This window comes from Anomalospiza imberbis, chromosome 2 (genome assembly GCF_031753505.1).
Source record: "Anomalospiza imberbis isolate Cuckoo-Finch-1a 21T00152 chromosome 2, ASM3175350v1, whole genome shotgun sequence".
NCBI classification, from domain to species: domain Eukaryota; kingdom Metazoa; phylum Chordata; class Aves; order Passeriformes; family Viduidae; genus Anomalospiza; species Anomalospiza imberbis.
The window spans coordinates 76192623-76213373 of record NC_089682.1 but is presented as its reverse complement, the minus strand read 5'-3'; the positions used below and the strand labels follow the sequence as shown (position 1 = coordinate 76213373).

The 20751-nt window shown below is 50.1% G+C and overlaps 2 protein-coding genes and 1 non-coding gene across 3 annotated transcripts in view; all 3 read left to right on the top strand.

Annotated features, from left to right (window-relative positions):
• The window catches only part of C1S (complement C1s), a 95178-nt gene that overhangs the window by 15117 nt on the left and 59310 nt on the right, over positions 1-20751 (top strand). The gene's annotated exons all lie outside the window — the stretch shown is intronic.
• Positions 11335-20158, top strand: ATN1 (atrophin 1). The gene is given in 10 exon segments (XM_068182787.1): positions 11335-11376; positions 11575-11712; positions 12050-12163; positions 13436-14938; positions 14940-15451; positions 15664-15886; positions 15995-16712; positions 17894-18037; positions 18292-18472; positions 19026-20158. Coding segments are annotated over 10 exon segments (3594 nt in total). The 5' UTR covers positions 11335-11349; the 3' UTR covers positions 19060-20158.
• LOC137469812 (U7 small nuclear RNA) lies at positions 20678-20738 on the top strand. The gene has a single exon (XR_010996691.1). It is a non-coding gene; the product is annotated as a U7 small nuclear RNA (small nuclear RNA).

The window sequence follows — 20751 nt, the reverse complement described above, 5'->3', positions numbered from 1 at the left end:
AGCCATTTGGTCACCGTGGCATTACTTTGCACGCTGCCTTTGCTTGTCGTGGAGTTGTGCCTTGATAGCTATTGTACATTCCCGAAGTTGCTTTCCAGATGGGCAGTGTCTTTCCTTGCCTTTGCCTCAGTGCCGTGGCTGCCTTGAGTTCCACAGCCGATTCCTTATTTGCCAGGATGGCTACTGTAAGAATTTGTAGGGCTTTTGTCTGCAGGGTCTGTTTTTTAGTGGGCTGTGCCTTGAGAAGCAGCATGTCCTTACCGAGCTCCGCACCCAAATCTGTTGTCATTATTTCTGGTTGTACTGGGTGGATTGCATAGCAGCCCCTATGCTTTGCAGCCTTAAAAAAGTGAGGAGAAAGTAGTGGGCCATTATCCTAAGGTGTGTAGCAGGAGAGTGAAGGAGAAGTTGCAAATGCCATTCATTTTGTGTCCACCTGAGTGCTGGAGCATGGTTACACACCCTTCAGGTGAGTGCTGCCTAAAGCTGCAGAGTTCAGCTTTGACTTCCCACTCGAGAATCCCACAGCTGTCTGAGTTGAAGGCTGGACTCCCTTATCTTCTAAGCCCGAGGGTGTTGTGAATCACTGCTGTGCTGCGCACACATTCCCAAGAGGCTGGAGCTCCGAGGTTATTACCCATGGATGGGACACTTATAAATGTGAATGATCAAATTGTTCATTTGAAATTATTTTCGTTCTCTTTTGCTCTTTTTCTCGGCCAAGTTGCTCATGTTATTTTGTGTCTGTCATTAGTGATGGCACAATCAATCATTTGTGTATTTCCCCAACTTCTTAGGAATGACCTGATCTTTCAAATCAGACTTTCAGTTACAATTAATGATGGAGCTTTTCAAGCATAGCCAAAGAGTGAACTTGTAGTACCATAATTCTTGCTGGAAATTATTTAAAAACTCCAAACATTTGAAAATTAAATGTGTAGTGAATCTTAATGAACAAGATGAACAGGTTTAACCTGCTGCAGTGACCTGCCTTTACCTCTCTTCATATGCATTTACCTCTTCCCCTGGGTTTTGTACCCCTTGGATACCTCTGAAAGGTTCTTGCATTCTCATCTTTAGATTTGCCTGAACAAAGAATGATGATGATGTTTCTTGTGGGTGTACTTGTGTTCCAAAATGATAATGGCCATGCAAGCAACTATGATTCTATAGATTGCTGTACTGAAAGCAGCCTGATCTGTATTGTTCTTCAAGAGGAGGAGGAGCATCTAGTCCAGTCAGACTAGATGATCATTGTAGGTCCTTTCCAACTGAAATACTTCATCCTTATTCTGTTTGTGGGTGAAATGCATCAGGCAGGTTTTTCTCTTCCCAAAGTTCAGCCCCTGTCACTCCTTGTACACCTTCCCAGTTTGTCCTGGAGCTCTCTCATGTTCATCAGTGATTTTCTTGGGGATGGAGGTGGTGTTGAGAGGACCAGTCCATGTGGAATACAGAGCTGTGTAGGGAAGGTTTATTTATTTACCAGGTCTGGGGTGTAATACGTTTGCAAATGCAATCTCTGGAATTGGTCTGTGCCTATGTTCACCTGTGCCCCTCCTTAAATACCTACTTGAATGTTTGTCCATCTTATATTATTCCTCCTTGTATAATGCTTTTTCTTCTGAGAACCTGCTTTTCTCTTCTGTCAGACTTTATCTTCCCCAGTTCATTCCTTTCTCCCAGTCTCTTTGGGACAAATAAACTATTTTGTTGCCTTCATTGGATTTTCTGGTCTCATTCTTCCTCCATTAGGAGATGCTTTAGAAGTATGACATATATTTCTTGTGTTTATCACTTTATCTCTTCCATCTATACTTCTTGAAGACTATGGCTAGTGAAGTACAAAATAGCAGTGCTTTACAAACTTCTTAAAGGCTGAAGGAGAAGGCAACACAAGTTCTGACTGTTCAAAAGTGAGGGCATCTCTGAAAAAGTCATGCGCTCAACCAAGTGAGCACACCTAGGGTAGGTCACTAATGATAGATCACCTAGGTAGATCACTAATGCTTGTGATCCCTGCTGGAGTCTGGTCACAGCAGATGGTTTAACATGAGCATGAGCTGCTCCCTCTCAGTGCCTTCCCTCACCTACTGAGGCTCAGCAGTGCCCAAGGCATGTGTTGCCAGGCTGGCCAGGTGCATGTGGCACTGCTCTTTGTCACGTTAGATGAGCACTGGAGAATCTTTCTGCCCTTCCAGTCACGTGTTGGGTGGTCGTGGGCCCACAGCCCATGTTGTCAGTGAGGTGTGTATGGAGAATGATGAAACAGAAGGGGATGTTTCCAGTTCAAGTGGCTTGAGCTTCGCCTCCCTGCCAGTCTGGTTGGCTGCTTGGGCTTTGAATGTTTGGGGATAAGGATTTGGCCATGTTTTAAGTTTAACAGAAGTCAACTTTGGGAGGAAGCGATCCCTTCAGAAGCAGTGCCTAGCTTCCAGCTCTGATAATCCTCCTGCAGAAGTTTCTGATCATCTGTTTTCTGTGTGTGTTGTGGCAGCAAACACTGATTTGTTGTTGCCTCCTCCTGTAAAAATATCAATGTTTGATTGATTGTTGTGGCAGTATTTTCACCTACAAACCAAAGGCTAACTGCAATATCTTCTCCAGGCAATTTCAGCCAATGATGGTCTGTCTGGGCTTTGCTGAAGAAGGGGAGCTGGCTGCTCTCAATCTTACTTCATGTCTCTTGCCCTGGTGACATTCTTCATCACAGAGAGTTTAGCTGGAAAATTTTAGTCTTGTATTTCCCTACTGTACAATGCACTTGGTGATAGCCTGTTTCTTCCCCAAGGTCTCTCTGCGCTATAGATCACTTAAGTGAAGGTTGCATTTGAGCAGCCTTCTTCTGTTTGGACAGTGAATTGGATTTACTAGATGTGTGTATATATATATATATATATTTATGTGTGTGTATATCACAATATATATGGTAGTTTGTATAATATAATATATCTTGTATAAAATATTATGTTATATAGTTATTACATTTTATATTGATATATATAGCAGAGTGTATTGGATATAAAGTGTATCTATAGCACAGTATTTTGGATATACTGCTGTTTTTTTTCTTTTAGGCAGTGCAACTGATGAAGTGATTTACCTCAGAGTTATTCAGAGTTTGCCAGACACATAAAGAGGGCCCACCCTCCATGAAGAATGGTTTATCCAGTCATGGTTATCCATCAGGCTTTTCTCATACATTGCTAGACCATTGCTTTCAAAGTCCATTTTCACCCAGAGCTAGGTAGACCCCATCACCTTTTGGCCAAATTCTATGACTACTAATGAGTTTAATATTGAAAAACCTATTCTCATCAACTGTCTGGTCTCTGCAGAAAATAGTAAGAGCATTTATTTTACAATAAAATAAAAAAAACTTTTAAAATTTTCAGTGATACACTAGATTCCTATGCAAGTTTTTCAAGTGATTGATTTCTCCTGCTTTTCAAATTTTGCACTAATTCTGTGTTGGGTTTATCTGGCTTTAGCTAGATCCATTGGACATGGGGGTCTTTGTTGTGTAGGTTAAAGAGCTGTCAGAAATCTTCTTCCTTTGTAGAGCTCACAGGGCATCTTCAAGCCTTCTTTTAACATTTTCTCAGGCAAGCTGTATTAATTCAGCTTAAGGTTATAAGGGAGAGGAGTTCATCACATTTCTCAATTTGTGAACATCCTTTTTGGAGTACACTGGTAAAAATGGTGTGCACTTCTCCCATAATTGCCTTACCAATCCTGTGTATAGTCAGGTGAAAATCACCTCTCTTTTCCTGCTCCTGAAGAATATTCCTTTCTCTGTGCACTGGTGGATTTCACTCATTCAAGAAAAGCCTTTTTAGAAGTCTTTTCAGACTTCTGGGATGAGAGATGAGGGATGAGGGTAGGATCATTCCACTTGGCCAGTCCTTGGCCAGTAGACAAAGAAGAAACTGTGGGATCCCAAGCCTAGGAGTGACTTGAAGCTTACCAGTAACTCATATCTGCTGTACTACTGTTCCTCTGCCCGTTTCCCTGGCCCTAGCTCGCTTCTTTTGCTCTGGATATGTCTGTCCATCTTCATCCTGTTCACATGCTTGCCCTTGGCACACGTGGCTCTCGTGTTGTCTTTGCTGTCAGTCATGAATCCCTGGAAACAGAGAATCTAAAGGGTGTGCTTTTGGTAAGTGGCTGCAAAGTCATAGAATCATTTAGGTGGGAAGAGACCTCCAGGATCATTGAGTCCAACCATTAATCTAATAATGTCATTTTCTAATTTTATCTAATCTAATCCAATCCAGTCCAATCAAATGCAATCCTGTGCCATTTTCCTCTGATAGTCCTACAGCTTCCAGCTGTTTTCAGTGGAGGACCTGCCACAGCCAGATATGGTTTCTAGCTATCCAGAAAGTGCCAGTGATTCTCTCTTGAATGAAACTCTCCATTTCTCCCATCAAACACATAGAACCTTCTAGCACACATGGTGTCCTTTAACTGGAAATTCTGCAGCCACCTGTTTCAAGAACTACTCTTTCATTTTGGTTGGTTTTGAACGTGTTTCTTTGTAGTGTTGCTTGATGGCCATCAAATTTGTACTGGAGAAGACAGTAAAAAAATTATTTCCTACCTAACCTCTAATTTTCATATATGGCTTAATGGTCCCCAGTCACACCCTCACTTTAATAACCTTTTCTCTGGACAGAGATGTCTAGCCCATACAGTCATGCCTCTTCATTGCCCCTTCTAGTTCCTATGGAAGAAGCAGAATTGCACACACATTTCAAGATACAGGAAAGCCATACGTTTGTGTGGGGGCATAATGATGTTCTCCTCAGGAAATTCTAGCACGCAGTTTAGTTTCTTGATGGCTGCTGGATGCTCAGGTGCCATTTTCATGGATCTGCCTCTTATATCCAAAGGGTATCACTCGCAAGTTGCACTGGTCAGCTCAGAGTCCGGATGTCCCTTCAGCTAGCATCCTTCTTTGAGTCTCTGGGCAACCACCCTGTGATGTCTCTGAGGAATTTTCTTTGCATTCTTAGCAAAGGGACGTCTGTGTATCAAAAGAGGGGTGTGAGGTATTACAGCAGACCCTTGGCCCCTAACAGCTCCACAGGTAAGGTGTGCTCAGGTGTTGCAAGTATAGAAGATGCTGCCCTTCATAAAATAGCGAGTGTGGGGAGTGTGATGTGTCCTCTGGATCATGCATCTGTAGGCTCCATCCCACTTGCAGAAGGTAGAGCCCAGTGTGGTTTTTTTTCCCCATCCACCACTGGGCTCTGCCAGCCTGTATCTCCAAGAGATCTGGAAGCCCTCCTCTGGGGAGGCAGAATGATTCTTCTGGGATTTTTAAGTAAATCTGTTACATACTTAACAGTCATTTTACTGTGCCCTCAGGAATTGTTTTACGATTAACATAACCTTCTTTAGTACATCTAACCTTCATTTAGTGAATCAAACTTTATTTTCGGTTGCTTTTGCAAAAATTAATATCTTCTTCTATGCTGTAAATTAAGCTATTGTTAAATGCATGAATGTTTTTATTATTTATTACCTTGCTTTAGCTCTGTTATTTCACTCTGTTAACCAGAATTTTTTTTCTCAGATACATTTTTACTTGAATGGAGGTTCCAGAATTAGTTTTCATACTCAAAATAACATTCTTGCTCCTAATGGTTGTGCAAAATTAAGAAAACAAAACATTAATATAGGCTTAATAAAATGTAAACTAGCTTTATCTCCTAAGACTGCCAGTGTTCTGCACATTTATTTTTAGTATTCTTATTTGGCACCCTTTCCTGAAGCGTGAGCATTTTAATTTTTATTTATTATTTTACTGCAGAGGAGCACATAGGTAGCCTGACAAAAGAATTTGTCATCAAGTACATATAAGAAGGATTGACGCTGTTACCTCAAGATGATTCTCTTTTTTTGCTTATTTTGAAGACAGAAGAATCCAGTGAAATTCCAGTACACTGCCAGTATGAAATCAGCGTCTTTATGGAAAATAACAGAAATTGACAGCTGTCACTATTTTTATATTATTTTGACCTCCTGAGCAGTAGTCACAGTTTGCACTTGTGTTGTAGGTACTTTTGTCTGAGTTTGCCACATAACACTGTGCTGCCAAACCTCCCTGGCAGGGCAGGTCTCAGCCCTTCCTGCCCATGTCCAATGGCTGCTGGTGGTTGGATGTGCCTGTCCCAGGCCTTGTGGAGGGGTCTGCAGAGGACTGGGAGGCGTGTGCTCTGATCCTGGGGTCTCTGTGTGCAGTGACCTGCATGAGAGTGACCTGCAGGAGTCCTGGTCCTGGACTAATTCACTTCCCAGCCTGAGTTCACAGCCCCTGCATCCACCCAGTGTTGTAGTTACTTTGCAGGAGACAGAAAAATGCCTTTGTTGGAAAACTACCTTTCATTTGTATACTTTCGTATATTTATTCTTAACAAGATTTACTGAATACAGACGATTAGCCGGTCATGGCAGTATTCACACCCAAGATAATATTAGCCACAAATGTTTGCCATCTTGGTATTCAACCATTTTGGCATCCTAATCCCTTTGCTCACAGTCGTTTGGCCTTTTATAGTAATGTCACACTCCAGGTATGTATCAAAAGACGGCGACGTGCAACCCGAACCCTGACCTGTTTTTTCATTGCAGTCCAACACTGGACAGGGTGCCCTTCCCCTTCCTTCCCTCTCTTTCTCCATCATGCCCTATAGTAAAATGCCAGGGTTCAAGCAGGAAATCAGGTAATTAGCCATTGGGAAATGCTGTACTTCAGGTTGTCTGATTGCAGTATTTGGGACAAAACTTAATGTTTTCAAGATCCTACACAATCTTTAAAACTGATTACATTTCTGGAAATTTTCCCTTCATTTTACTAAATGAGGGAGATTGAGACAGGGGTTAAAAAATATTTGGGACCATCATTCATTGGGCAGTCATATATATATATGCTCTTCTTCTTAGTGATCCTTACCCATCAAGAGGGATCCATCAGTTAACATTCCAGCTTATTTTCAGGACACTTTTCAGCATCTGCAATGTGTTAGAAAGCAGCTGTGTTCATTTTGCCACCCTGGTTCCTCCCTCCAGTGCTAGTCCATGCCTTTGTAGAAATGGGAAGAGAAAAAACAGGATGGGAACAGAGAGCTATTGAATTGCAGAGAACCAGACTCAGTTTAATTCTCACATCTGACTTCTGAATCCCTGCCTTTGTATACCAAATATCTTGGATTTCACGTAGGGTTTTGGATGTGATTCCTACATTTCAGAAAATTACTTTATAAAGAGTAGTCACTGTGTACTTTAAACAGTTCCCAAATGAAGAAGACAAGAGGTTTGCACTTCAGAACATCTGTACTTAGGCTAAAGCAGTCATTCCACTGACTCCTTGCTCCAAACTTGCATGGACTAGAATCTAGCGGAAGCTGGCTTTGTCTACAGTAAATAAACCAAAAAGGGGATAATGTTAGCTCTTTTTCCTAAATGACACTGATGTTAGGAGCCTTCATCTCTCCCTTCTGCTGGCACTGGCCCCAGAGAGGGCTAGCTGGACCTTAGCTGGCGTTGGACCTTCTCAAGCAGACTGGAGCCCTGGACTTGGGCTGCTGATCCTGGGGCTTTCTCTGCCATTGAGCATCTGCTGAAGTGTCAAAACCCTCCGTGACTCTGGCAGCATCTCCCTGTCTTCCTGGTCTCAGTGGAAATGGGTTCCTGGGTGCTGGACACATGCTGGGTGTAGCCCTGCCTGCAGCCCCAGCACATGCAGTTGCTTTGGGCACGTGATTCGTTCGTCATTTACACTTCTGGCCAAGCCGTCAAACACCACCCCAGAAACTTGGTTCCCATTTCCTCTGCTTCTGTCACTGTCTAGGAGAGTTTATTTCCTCAAAGACACAGCCTAATGTGTAAATGCTGTCCTGAGCCAAGGACAAGCATTCAGCCTGATTTCAAAGAGGTAAAAGCTGAGTGCTTCTCATTGGAGATGGACTTGTTTCCAGTTGTTTACCTGGGAGAATGTTCCACATGACAGCCTGGGAAGGAGAGAACCTGTATGTGTCCTTCAACAAAAGAAGAGCTGAACCTCATAAGGTTCTGGCTGCCAGTACAGGACAGTCCAGGCTTTGGGAAGGAGAATTACTTGGAGCTGAGGAGGAGGAGGAGGAGGAGCGGGATCCATTTTGAATGCCACGTGGGGGATGCTTGTTGAGCATGTGTTGCTCGCAGGAGACTTCACCAGGGCTTACAGGAGAATATGGAGGGGTTTGGGCAATAAGCCAAGGCAAGCTGGGTTGTATGAAATGCAAACAGAAAATAGCGATTCGCAATGCCTCATAACTCAATTGAACCTGTAGAGGGTTTCACAGGGCCAGGGAGAGGTTAACCCTTCCACAGCAGGCCTGTCACGTCTCACCTCCTAACCAAAACCATGGAGCGCTAAGAACCCTTCAGAGGCATTTGCAGGGATCTTCACTGACGGGAAGGGTTAGGTGTAACTTGCAAATTGTAAAGGCTCACATTGAAAGCTTTTATTTCGTAGATGTTAAAATTAGAAGACGGATTTGTCATCCTCTCTTCTGGCCATAACAGTTGCTATACCGCTATACTAATAATGTGTGCATCAATTCTCTTACATATTTTAGTAAAGTCTTCACTGTCTAAGTGACAGAAACTTCTGCCTCAGTCAGTGATTGATTATGTCTCTTGAAATACCGTTGTTTGTTTCTGGCTTTGTTTCTTACTGCATATTCAGTGGTTGGAATAAGTAGGGAGTGAGTATCCCTTTCAAAAAGGAATTTCAGTTTGTGGTTGGCTGCATGTTATTTCCCTGACTGACTTCTCTGGGAAGAGGATGGTAATTGTCATTCCAGGGTTGCTGGAAAGCTGAAGCGAGACCTGTGTGCTGCATTATCACTGTGGCTTCTCTGGTGTGGGAGGCATGGGTGGTATCCCTGTGGAACGCAGGGAGCAGTGACACTGGTAGCTTGCTGTTGCTGCTGCTGGCCTTCAGAGCTGAACTAATGCTTGCAGGTTTGCCACCATAGCGTGAGTCAAAGTTGAGTTAAATTAGGATCACCTTTGGTATTACAATCTTTTGTTTCACATAAGAAATGTTGATTCTGGATGCTTATCTAGAATAGCATCAGTGTAACTGGCTGAATTAGCAACCAAAGGCCAGAGCGTGACAGAAATATGAGCCTGTAAAACAAGTCAACGGGTGGGGATTGGGAGTGGGCTCTGCCTCCATTAGGTCAGTTATAAACCACCATCAGCTATTTTCCTATTAAAGAAGAGGTCTCAGTTAATGAATTGATGTGTGTGGGAATTAATGCTGGATGAGTCCCCCTGGGGCTTTCGTGATGAAGGTCAAATAAAATATTAATGGAATTAAAACAAACAATCCCCTGATTTTTCTAAGTACCTTCCAGATGGGTTTCTGTAAGCAGTGGTCAGGGAAGCTGTGGAGCCCCAGGAGAGACAGGCCAGTGTAATTTTTCATGGTCAGGCAGATGAAGACAGTGGAAGGCGGTGACTCTGGGGCCACACAGTCCAGCAACAGGGCTGCACGGGAGGTCTGAGAGTTCTCCCGTCGGGTGCTTTTGCTCTGAACCCTGCTTTCAGCTCCTTTCTCAGAGAAATGGAAGTCATCCAGATTGCTCCTGCACTGCTTAGCTGGAAGCTGATATTTCCAGGTGTGGGATGGTCTTCAGGAGCCCCAAATCCATAGGTTTCTTATTCACAGAATTCCTATGTGCTTCCAGATGAGACAGTAAAACCCAGTAGTTGTGACTTTTTTCTGCCGGTGCCTCTTCCACAGGACCCATTCCCTTGTCTTTCAGATTGTCCATTCCAGAGGCTGAGTATAGCAACTCAGATGACAGGCTTGGGAAGGATAAAGTATTTTTGATTATGTGTGCGCAGTGCAGAGCAGTGCAAAAAGTCTTTAGCTTGCTGGATTCAAGCAAGCTAACTTTAGGAGCAGTATCCCTGAATAATTTCCTCCAGTTCCCAGGCTAACACACAAACATGGTACTTTCATACTCCAGAGTAGGAACTGTGTGATACAACAGGGTGTTAAATATCTACAGTAAAATGCTTTTGGACGTGACACAAAGCTGTAAATTATTCCGGAGGGATCTCAGAAATCTTCCTGCTGCTGCAAAGTGTAAGGATGTACTCTGCATCCCTGGCTATGGCTCGGTCTGGTACACTGAGAAACATCCTGTGTGTTGAGGAGGAGGAGACCCTGGCAGGCACGCCAGGCTAAACAAGGCTGGTGATGGTGTTGTGCAAAAGCAAAGCTAAATGTGTTTTCTCACACCTATTTGTGTACCTTGGGCATGGAACAGCCCAAGCAAGACTTGTCACATTTTCTGCATTATGTGGTGGTGCATGAGTGCATGTGGATGTGCTCTGGAGAGGGCAGGGCTGTACAGTGCCCTTCAGCAAAGGCCACTTCGCTGAATGACAAATGACACGGGGCTAGCAAATGGCAGCACATGGCCAGGTAAGGGTGGTGTAACTTTCTGCACTGACAAGTGCGAAGATGAACTAACAAAGTCAGAAAAATTTCAATTGGGAACATTTTAAAACACTTTCCAGTTAGTTTTTTCCCGAGGAAAGGAAAATACTAAAATTATTCCAGAAGACAGATAACATCCTGATAACCATTCCTTCTTGCATCCTCCAAAGCAGTGTTATTTGGCCCTGAGTCGTAGAATTAGATAATCACAGAATGGCTTGGATTAAGAGGAGCCTTAAAGATCACCTACTCCCAACACCCCTGCCATGGACAGGGACATCTTCCACAAGACCAGGTTATTCAAAACTCCATCCAGCCTGGCCTTGAACACTGCCAGGGTTGGGGGATCCATGAGGCAACCTGTTCCAGTGCTTCATCACCCTCAGAGTAATGAGTTTATTCCTAATATCTAATTTAAATCTGCCCTCTTTCAGTCTGAAGCCATCCAAAATGAGTACCTCGCATCACGGACATATCACTCCTAGAAATTGGAAATCGGATATGGCAGTGGGCAAATCTTTTCCCACACTGATGGGAGAGTTTATTGCATTCTTGGTAAACATACTTGAGTCTCTAAATAAGGAAACAATGATAATTTTGTCATATTTTTATAGCAAACCACAAAAGGATGTTCTGTAGTTCACTCAAGTCTTTCTCCTCCCTCATCTGTTTGCCTTTCAGGATTCAGCAGGATCTTATTGTGTGGCTGGTGTAATCCCCCCTTCCAGAAGAACTGCCCATCTCTGTCTCCTCGGAAACAGCCAACTGGGGTTGCAGAGTCATAAAAATTTATGTTTTCATCAAACCGGGCCAAGGAGAATGGGGGTCCCACACCCAAAAGAATGAAGACACGACAGAACAAGGACTCAGTATGTGGTGTGGGAGAGGGGGGTGGGACACGAGAGCCAGGCTGGAGGTGTGGGTTGGGACTGAGGCTCCTCACAAAGCTAGTGGGCATGAGTTTGGCACAGTGGAGTGCAAGGGGTTCAGGGGCTTTGGGAGGCTGGGCACAGAGCAGGAGCAGTGAGAGATGCAAAGCAGGACTGACACAGTGATCCCTCTGTTAGATGTCAATGCGGAGTGGACGGAAGAAAGAGACTCCGGGGCCTCGAGAGGAGCTCAGGTCACGGGGTCGAGCTTCCCCTGGTGGTGTCAGCACCTCCAGCAGTGATGGCAAGGCTGAGAAATCCCGACAAGCGACAAAGGTAATATCAGCTAGAACACAAATGTGGGGTGGCCAAGGACTGCCCAGATTGGGTGGGATCCATTTGAGGGTCCAGGGACACAGACCAGAAGAGATCCACTAAGTAGCCTGTGCTGGGTTAGCTTTCTGAAATGGGCAGAATCCCTTTTGCTCTCATCCTCACCATCTTGCCCTTTCCTGAGAACTGGTGTCCAGTCTTACCAGAACCTTTTAGTGCTCATTTTTGCCATATCCTGGGTCCATGTTGCTCTTCTAGTGTCATCGACACACGTGCCATGGTGGCTGTGTCTCACCTGCTGCAGTCTGTGAACCTCTCTGTTCTCCTGGTCTCCTTGCAGAAAGGCCGGTTGGAGGAATCCTGCACCCCCAAGAGCAGCAAGCAGGGCCGAACAGAAGAGATCTCAGAGAGTGAGGGGGAGGACACCAATGCTCCCAAAAAAGCCAAAACTGAGGTGAGCTCTCCCTGCTGTGATTGCTGGCATGTGCCCATTCCAGAGCAAAGGAGTCTCCAGTTCCTTGTCTGCACTGCTCGTGCCTGCCCAGCTCTAGGTTCCTGCTGCTTGGGAGCCCCGATACCTTGGGTTTTGCACTCCAGCTCTTCCAGCCTAAATGGCATCTACAAAAATGCCACCAGGAGTGATGACTGAGTAGATAGAGGCTGTCTGTCTCATTTGCCTTGTGTTCAGGGGGCTGCTATGCTGTTGGAGCTGGGGACATGCTCTGCCTTTTCCAGCAGAGCAAGAGCCTGTCTCCGTGTGCAGCCACAGGTTGGGACGGAGTCAGTCCCTTCTGACCCCAGCACAGTGTGACAGGGAGGTGCTTAAGTCATGGTGGGTTCCAGGTGACAGTCATTCAGCGCCTGCTCATGCACACACAGAGCCGTGGCAGCCGTTTCCGAAACACTGGCAGCACCGGGCTGGATTGGTGGTTGGGTGGTTGGAAGACTCAGCTCTTGTGCTTCTCCATTCCCTGTTAGCCTGTTCAGGGAACTGGCCTTAAAGGCCTGCAAACATGGGGATGCTTGCTCATGTTAAGAGGTCCTTATAATTCAACCACCTTGGTTCCAATTCTGTAATTTCTCCACATGGACAGTCTGCTCAGCTCAACAATGGTATTTTTTCAGCTTAGCCTCCCTTGATGAGAGTGGTGCTTGTTAGTTACCCTTACCCATGATCACCAGTGCACACTGTCTGAAGCAGCAGGGGTTGGGAAGCACAGGGGGAACTCCTGGAAGTAAGGAGTGGAACAGTGAGTGGGGTCTGGGTGGGAGCTGGTCTCATTGAGCAGGGAGAACTCTGCAGGGGCAAGAAGAGCAGTTCTGGGTCTGGGGCCTGTGCTGGGACTGCTGTGGTGTGTGCTGCTCCATGCCACCGGTGATACCGTGTCCTGGCCAACAGCCCATCACCCCTGTTGTATCTGTTCCCTCTCAGCCTCGTGTGTAACAGTTCCCTGCCCTCCCTCACTGCCTCTTTACACAAGGTAACCCATTGTTACCTCCTTCCTGAACACAGAATGCTCATGAAGGACCTGAGAGCACTGGAAAGGAGGCAGGAGGACTCGTGTTATGTGTACCTTGCCAGACAATGTCTCCTTTCCTCTGTGAGGTTTTCTGGTGCTGGGGTTGGCAGAGAAAGGTCAGAAAACAAGTTCTCTGGGAACTTGAAGTGTGTCACGTGTGGTCTGGGAGGCCTCATAATGCCCCTTTTCTCCTCTTTCTGCTTCAGGAGTTGCCCTGTCCTCCATCCCCATCCGATGTTGACAGCCTTGATGGTCACAGCTTCAATGATGAGATGAGCAGCGACCCACGGGACATTGACCAGGATAACAGGAGCACCTCGCCCAGTGTCTACAGCCCTGGGAGCGTGGAGAACGACTCTGACTCCTCTTCTGTGCTGTCCCAGGGGCCGTCTCACTCCTACCACCACCCCCCACTCTTCCCCGAGAGCCCGCCGGTAGCTCCCCCTCCCGACAGCCTGGCCCGTCCACCAGAGCCCAGCTTTGGGCTCCCGGGCGAGGCGCACCCCCAGGGACCCCCAGCAGGAAGTTACCATTCCCAGCTGGAGGGCCAGGCCTCACGCATTTTCCAGGCTCAAGCCCCACAGACACCTGCCTCCTCCTCCTCCTCTTCCTCCTCCTCTGCTGTTGCTGCCCCTTCCGCTCCCCCTTCCTCCTCCTCATCCTCTTCCTCTTCCTCCTCCTCTTCCTCCCACACTCCCCTTTATCCTACAGCCAATGTGGTCCAGGTTGGGGCCAAAATTGCCAGTGGAGTGGGGGGGCTCCCGGCACCAGGGGCTCGTGAGCAGACCCTCGGCGCCAAGCACAATCCACCACCTACCACCCCAATCTCACTGGCCTCAGTGGGAGGAGGGCTGCCCCCTCAAAAGACACCCCCAGCCAACCCCCCGGCTGCCCCCCCGGCCTCGGCCCCTTCCTTCCCCCACGTCTCCTCCAACCTGCCTCCTCCGCCGGCCCTGCGCCCCCTCAACAACGCAGTGGCCGCCTCCAGCTCCCCAGGGATGGTGGGGCAGGCCCTGAGCGGCCACCTGCCCTCGCCCCACAGCATGGGGCAGGACAAGGCACCGGCCCTGGCCCCCTCCCGCTACCCCTACGCCCCACCACCACTGCCGCCCTCCAGCTCCTCTGCCCAGTACCCCCAGCCCTCCCCGGGCCAGCCCCTGCCCAGCTACAGTGCTTCCTACGGGCACTCCTTCCCCCCGCCCAGCGGCCTCTCTGTCTCCAGCCAGCCCCCCAAGTACACCCAGCCCTCCCTGCCCTCGCAGCCCGTCTGGAGCCAGGGGCCACCCCCTTACAGCCGCCCCCTGGGCAGTGCTGGCTCCCACCCCGCTGCCCCTTTCCCCGGCCAGTCCCCCCATCACCAGCAGCCTCCCCAGCAGCACCACCACGGTCACGGGAGCAGCGGGGGCGTCTCCCCAGCAGCCACAGCTCCTCCCCAGCCCCCCGGGGGCTACCCCCACGGCCTGGAGTCCAGCAGCCATCACCCTTCCCATCCCACCTATGGGCTGCGCCTCTACCCTCCACACAGCCAGGCTGCCTACAGCCAGGCTCCCTCCGCCACTGCGGCCGCTGCCCCCTCTTCCTCCTCCTCGTCCTCATCCTCTTCTTCTTCCTCATCCTCCTCTGCTGCCTCTTCCCAGGGAAGCTACCCCAGCATGTGCACGCACCCACCGGGGCAGAGTCCTGCCACCTACACCTTCCCCCCGCCGCCACCCCCCCTCCCCTGCTCATGGGGCTGGCCCTCCAGTCACCTCTGCTGCCACCACCCTCTCCACCGTCATTGCCACCATGGCCTCCCCCTCTTCAGCCCCCTACAAGACCGCCTCGCCCCCGGTACCCCCGTCAGCTGTGGCCCCATATGGGAAGCGGGCGGCCTCCCCTGTCCCCACCTTCCAGCCCCCGGCCCCCTACAAGCCGGGCTCGCCCCCCACTTCCTCGGCTGCCCCTTTCCGTGCAGCCACCCCTCCTGGCTACCGGGTGGCCTCTTCCCCTGTGGCGGGGGGCTACAAAGCCCCCTCACCCGCCCCCTCTGCCCCGCCACCCATGCCAGGCAGCATGGCTGCCCCGGCCCCGCCGCCGCCCCCACTCCCCCTCAGCGCTGCTCAGATCAAGCAGGAGCCGTCAGAGGAGTACGAGCCCCCGGAGAGCCCCGTGCCACCTGCTCGCAGCCCCTCGCCACCCCCTAAGGTGGTGGATGTGCCGAGCCATGCCAGCCAGTCAGCCAGGTGAGGGAAGACTGCTTTCTCCAAAGGATGGGGAAGGGTGTATGGGGCAGGGAAGAGGAAATCACCCCAAGCCTGAGGTGTAGCTACGCTCTTTTGCCTGTTTCATGATGCTGTTCATATTCCCACGGTGCCTTTCCCACAGTAGCTGTCCCTGTCCCCGTCCCTGCTCACCAGCCCTGTCAGCACTGATGGGCTTCACCTCTCATCCCCAGATTCAACAAACACCTGGACCGTGGCTTCAACTCCTGCTCCCGCACAGACCTGTACTTTGTGCCCCTTGATGGCTCCAAGCTGGCCAAGAAAAGAGCAGACTTGGTGGAGAAAGTGCGTCGAGAGGCTGAGCAGAAGGCCCGTGAAGAAAAGGAGCGGGAACGAGAACGGGAGCGGGAGAAGGAGCGGGAGCGGGAGAAGGAACGGGAGCTGGAGAGGAGTGTGGTAGGTCTGGGAGTCCCACTGCCGCAGCGCAGCCGGGACGGATGCTCAAGGGCCCCCTCGGCCGCTCCCCGCTGGGACCCTGAAGCCGGTCTCTCTGCTCTTTTGCAGAAGATGGCCCAGGAGGGCCGTCCGGTCGAGTGCTCGTCCCTCGGGCCGGTTCCCCACCGCCCCTCCTTCGAGCAGGGCAGTGCCGTAGCGACTGTTCCCCCATACCTGGGCCCTGACACACCAGCTCTGCGCACCCTTAGCGAGTACGCCCGGCCCCACGTCATGTCCCCCAGCAACCGCAACCACCCTTTCTACGTGCCCCTGGGCGCCGTCGACCCGGGCCTGCTGGGCTACAATGTGCCAGCCATCTACAGCAGCGATCCAGCCACGCGGGAGCGCGAGCTGCGGGAGCGGGAAGCCCGCGAACGAGACCTGAGGGACCGGGACCTGCGTGAACGTCTCAAGCCTGGCTTTGAAGTCAAACCGGCCGAGTTGGAGCAGCTCCATGCCGTACCAGCTGCTGCCATGGATCCGTTCCCACGCCACGGCGGGCTGAGTCTGCAGACGGCCCCCGGCCTTCATCCCGCTTTTCCCTTCCACCCAGGGCTGGGCCACTTGGAGCGGGAGAGGCTGGCGCTGGCAGCTGGCCCGACCCTTCGTCCCGACATGTCCTACGCCGAGCGCTTGGCGGCTGAACGCCAGCACGCTGAGCGGGTGGCCGCTCTCAGCAATGACCCTCTGGCCCGGCTGCAGATGCTCAATGTGACACCTCATCATCATCAGCATTCCCACATCCACTCCCACCTCCATCTCCACCAGCAGGATGCCATACATGCAGGTAAGGGCTGCATGGTGGTGGTGCCCTGCACAAAGCTCTGATTTCTGTCCTACTGTGCCTTCCTTGTGCTCCCTCCCTCTGGCCCTGGGGATCCCTAAAAGCTGACGGGACTCAACTTTGAGGCCATAGATCTTCAGCCAGAAGAGCCCAACATCATGGTCATTGTTCCTTTCCCCCAGTTGCATTCCACCAAAGGCACTGGCACTGTTGATCAGTGGCCAGCAAAATTGTTTGCACTGTGTCCTTTTGTTCTGGGTCTGTGAGGCCACAGTACAAGTGCTGGAGTCCCACTGACTGCCTGGGTGGTGCTGCTGTGAACTGTATTCCTTAGACTGGAGTCTGCAGAGGGAGTGGGAGCCTTGCTTGAACAGTTTTGGCAGTGTCCTTGGGACTAATGAAATGCTGGTTCTCAGTGGCTGCAGATAGTGGGGTGGGATGGGATGAGAAAGAAGGTGGGCTAATCATAAGGAATTGGAGGCTGCTGTTTTTCAGAATTGAATGGTGGTCCCTTCCATTTCCACATCCTAGAGGAAAGCAAAGTAAAACGTTTAGGGATGAAAATCTCAGGGAAGCAAAGCCCAAGCTACAGTGCAATAGGAAAAAAGTGTTGTGCCTGCTCAGATGCTGTGAGCAGTCAGTGCAGTCTGGTGTCAGTCACAGACACTGGCTCTGAGCAGCTGCAACTGCTCAGAGATGGCATGAGGTGCTAGTGAATAATGTGCATTTTCTCTACCATCCGTGGCTGGGCACCTTAGTCTGGTTGGGAGTCCAAACCACTAGAAAGAGAATCTGTCCTGGATAAGACCTGGAAAAGAAAGCACCCAGTACAAGTATGCACGTGAATGGCTGTCGGGATGGCAGATGGGCATGACATGGGGTGCAGAGCAGGTCCTTGCAGAACCCTGCTGAACTTTTAAGGAGCTGTACTGCTCAGGAGCAGTATTTCTTCGTGAGGAGTTTAGGGACAGAGCTCTGCCAGACCGGTTCACGTGAAGTTTGATGCAGGCAAAAAGAGTAACCCTCAGAAGGAGATGACACTGTTGTTTAGCTGTGAAATCATCCCATCCCTAGCACACTCTGACCCTCTCTCTCCATATCTGTTTTGTGAGGCCTTGTGCCTGTCTCTGTGTTACCTGCTACAAAGCCTGGAACAATTATCTTGTGGTATCTTCTCTTCCCAGCCTCAGCCTCCGTTCACCCTCTAATCGACCCCCTCGCCTCCGGATCACACCTCACCCGGATACCGTACCCAGCTGGAACCATCCCCAACCCTCTCCTGCCTCACCCTCTACATGAGAATGAAGTGCTGCGCCACCAGCTCTTCGGTAAGGAACTTCACAGGGACTGCTGCTCTCCAAAGAGCATCAGCAGAGTTCCGAGGGACGGGGGTGTCCTGAGGTGTCACAGGACCAAACTGAGGTCTGTTAAACAGGGTGTAGGACAGGCCCATGCTGTCAGGATGAGCGGGTCCTGCACATGGGCTGGGATGGGAATGGGGGTGCAGCAGGGTCTTGACTGAGCTGTGGGGCCTTGGATGGAGCATTAACTCGGCTCTTCTCTGTGTCACCTTTGGCTGCAGCCGCACCCTACAGGGACCTGCCGGGCTCCCTCTCGGCGCCCATGTCGGCGGCGCACCAGCTGCAGGCCATGCACGCGCAGTCGGCTGAGCTGCAGCGCCTGGCTCTGGAGCAGCAGCAGTGGCTCCACGCCCACCACCCTCTGCACGGCGTGCCGCTCCCCACGCAGGAGGACTACTACAGGTGCGTGGAGCTGCTCTCTCCTCACAAGAACACCTCCAGGCCAGCCCCGGTGTGGGGCTGGCACAGGCAGTGGGAACAGGGAAGCATTGCCCCTGGAGCGGGTGACTGTGCCCAAGCCCATGCCGGGAACAGGATGCTTTGCCATGGGGCACAGCTATGGCTGGCCACCAGGAAGCTCATACTTGGCAAGTGGCTGTTCAGTGGCTAATCCCTTGTGAGATCTCGGCCCCTCCCCTCTGAGGGGGGAGATAACTTTATTGTGTTTCACACATGTTAATGCGGTTATGACTGACCGATACCCCTGCCAAAATACAAAGCATTTATAAGGGTTTGATGGTTTTGCCAAGATAAGGAATTCACATGTGCATGGGAGGCACACTGGGAAAGAGAGAGGTGGAATGTTGTACCTTTTCAATAGTATCTCCTACTTAAAGGATCTACAAATCCTCCCAAGCCAGCAGTGTTGTATGGGTCCAGATGAGCAAAGGCAGGGGAATGGTGTAAATTGCCTTTTTCCCTTTCACTATCACCTTGTTCCTCTTTTTTATCCTAGCCACCTGAAGAAGGAAAGTGACAAACCCCTTTAAATGGACTTCTACTGTCAGTGTGACATCATCATGTCTTTCTCTCAAGAGAAGCAATCAATCAACCAAATCCTGGGGGAGGGGAAGCTGCAAAGTGACACATCCTGATCCCACCATGCAGTAGAGTACAAGAGAAGATGACAGAAAGTATGGGATGGCATCCTGGGAAAAGTGGAGGAGAGAAAATGGGGAGGGACTGAAACACCACTAATGGACCTGAAGCGATTGGTACGTGATTTCAGCTGAGCTCTGAAGAGAAGAGAATCGGCATTGCACAGAGCTCAGCAAGACAAAGACTGACATGAATTCAGGGTGGCAGGAGCTCCATCCTTTGTTTTGGGGGAACAGTTGCATTAAATAAAAAGTGCAGAGCATTGCAGGACTTCATGTACAGGATGCTCCTGCCTTTTCTGCTTCTGCAGGGAGGAGGTGCGGCCAAGAAATAACTGCAAACACAAAAGAGCCTTTTTTCAAGATGCCCTCCTCAACACCCCACCCCCTTTTAGGTGTAAGATACTGCTTAGTGATGCAGAAAAGCAACGTGGAACTTTTTCAGATTAGCCAGAGCAGCTTCCCATTCTCCCAACATCCCTTCAGATGCAAACAAAGCGTTCCAGGTCCCTTCCTGAGCGGCCTCTCCTGCCTGCGGAGGGTCCGGTCCCAGCCATCGGGGTGCAAAGCACCGCAGGACTGTTTTGCAGGACGGTGGCTGTGCTTTCCCCAGCTGCTGGGAACGGGCACGGCCATGAGGTGCGAAGCACCAGCAGACTGTTTTGGAGACTGCCGTCAGCACCGTGACCCCTCTGAGCCCCGTGGGGAGAGCTGGCGTGGCCCAGCGGTAACACTGCGTCCTGGGACTGTCTGTAAGATGGTGGCTCCCCCTTTCCCCTCACCCATCCTAATTGATGTACTTTAACTCATGCACATCCTATTAGACGTGGCAGTTTTATGTAGCAACTTGTGACTCCCTTGCCCCCGCGTGCGTGTTCTGATTTCACAGTTGTATCTCTCGATTGGTCCCCCATATATATATATATATTTACTTAACCATTAAAGGAGAAAACAACCAACAACCCAGCTATGGAAAAGAAAAAAAAAACAACCACCCAAACGATGTTCCCCACGCACTCCCGAGCCCTGACACACATTCTAATAATTTATATATATAAATATATATATGAAGCTCTTAAAAAAGGAAAAAAAAGAAAAAAAAGACAAAAAAACCGTTTGAGAAACGGGACTCTGGTGTGTTCGTTTCTTTTCAGTGGGGCTAGAATGGGAAGGGCAGAAGCACTCCCGGTGAAAACCGGGAGAGACTGGAAGTGGGCACCGCCTCGGGAAAGGCGCGGGGGAGCCGCTGGGCAGGAGCGGTGCCACGGCAGGGAGGGGCGGGGCGTGCGCACCGCGGGCCAATGAGAAGCGAGAAATTTGCATACGGACCGGGCGGCACGGCCGGCTCCGTTCGGCGGCGGCAGAGCCGCCGGTGTTGACGTGGAGAGGGGAGGGTGGGCGGCAGCGGGCCGGGGGCCCACGGAAGAGACCGCTCGAGGGAAAAGCGGATCTCGCCCTCACCTAGGGTGGGTCGGCCCGGAGGGGGTCCTCGGCCGGGCCGCAGTCCCGGCAGTGATTCCAGCTCTTTTAGAATTTGTCCAGCAGGTTTCCCGCGCTCGCGGGAAGCCGCTCCCACAGGCCGGT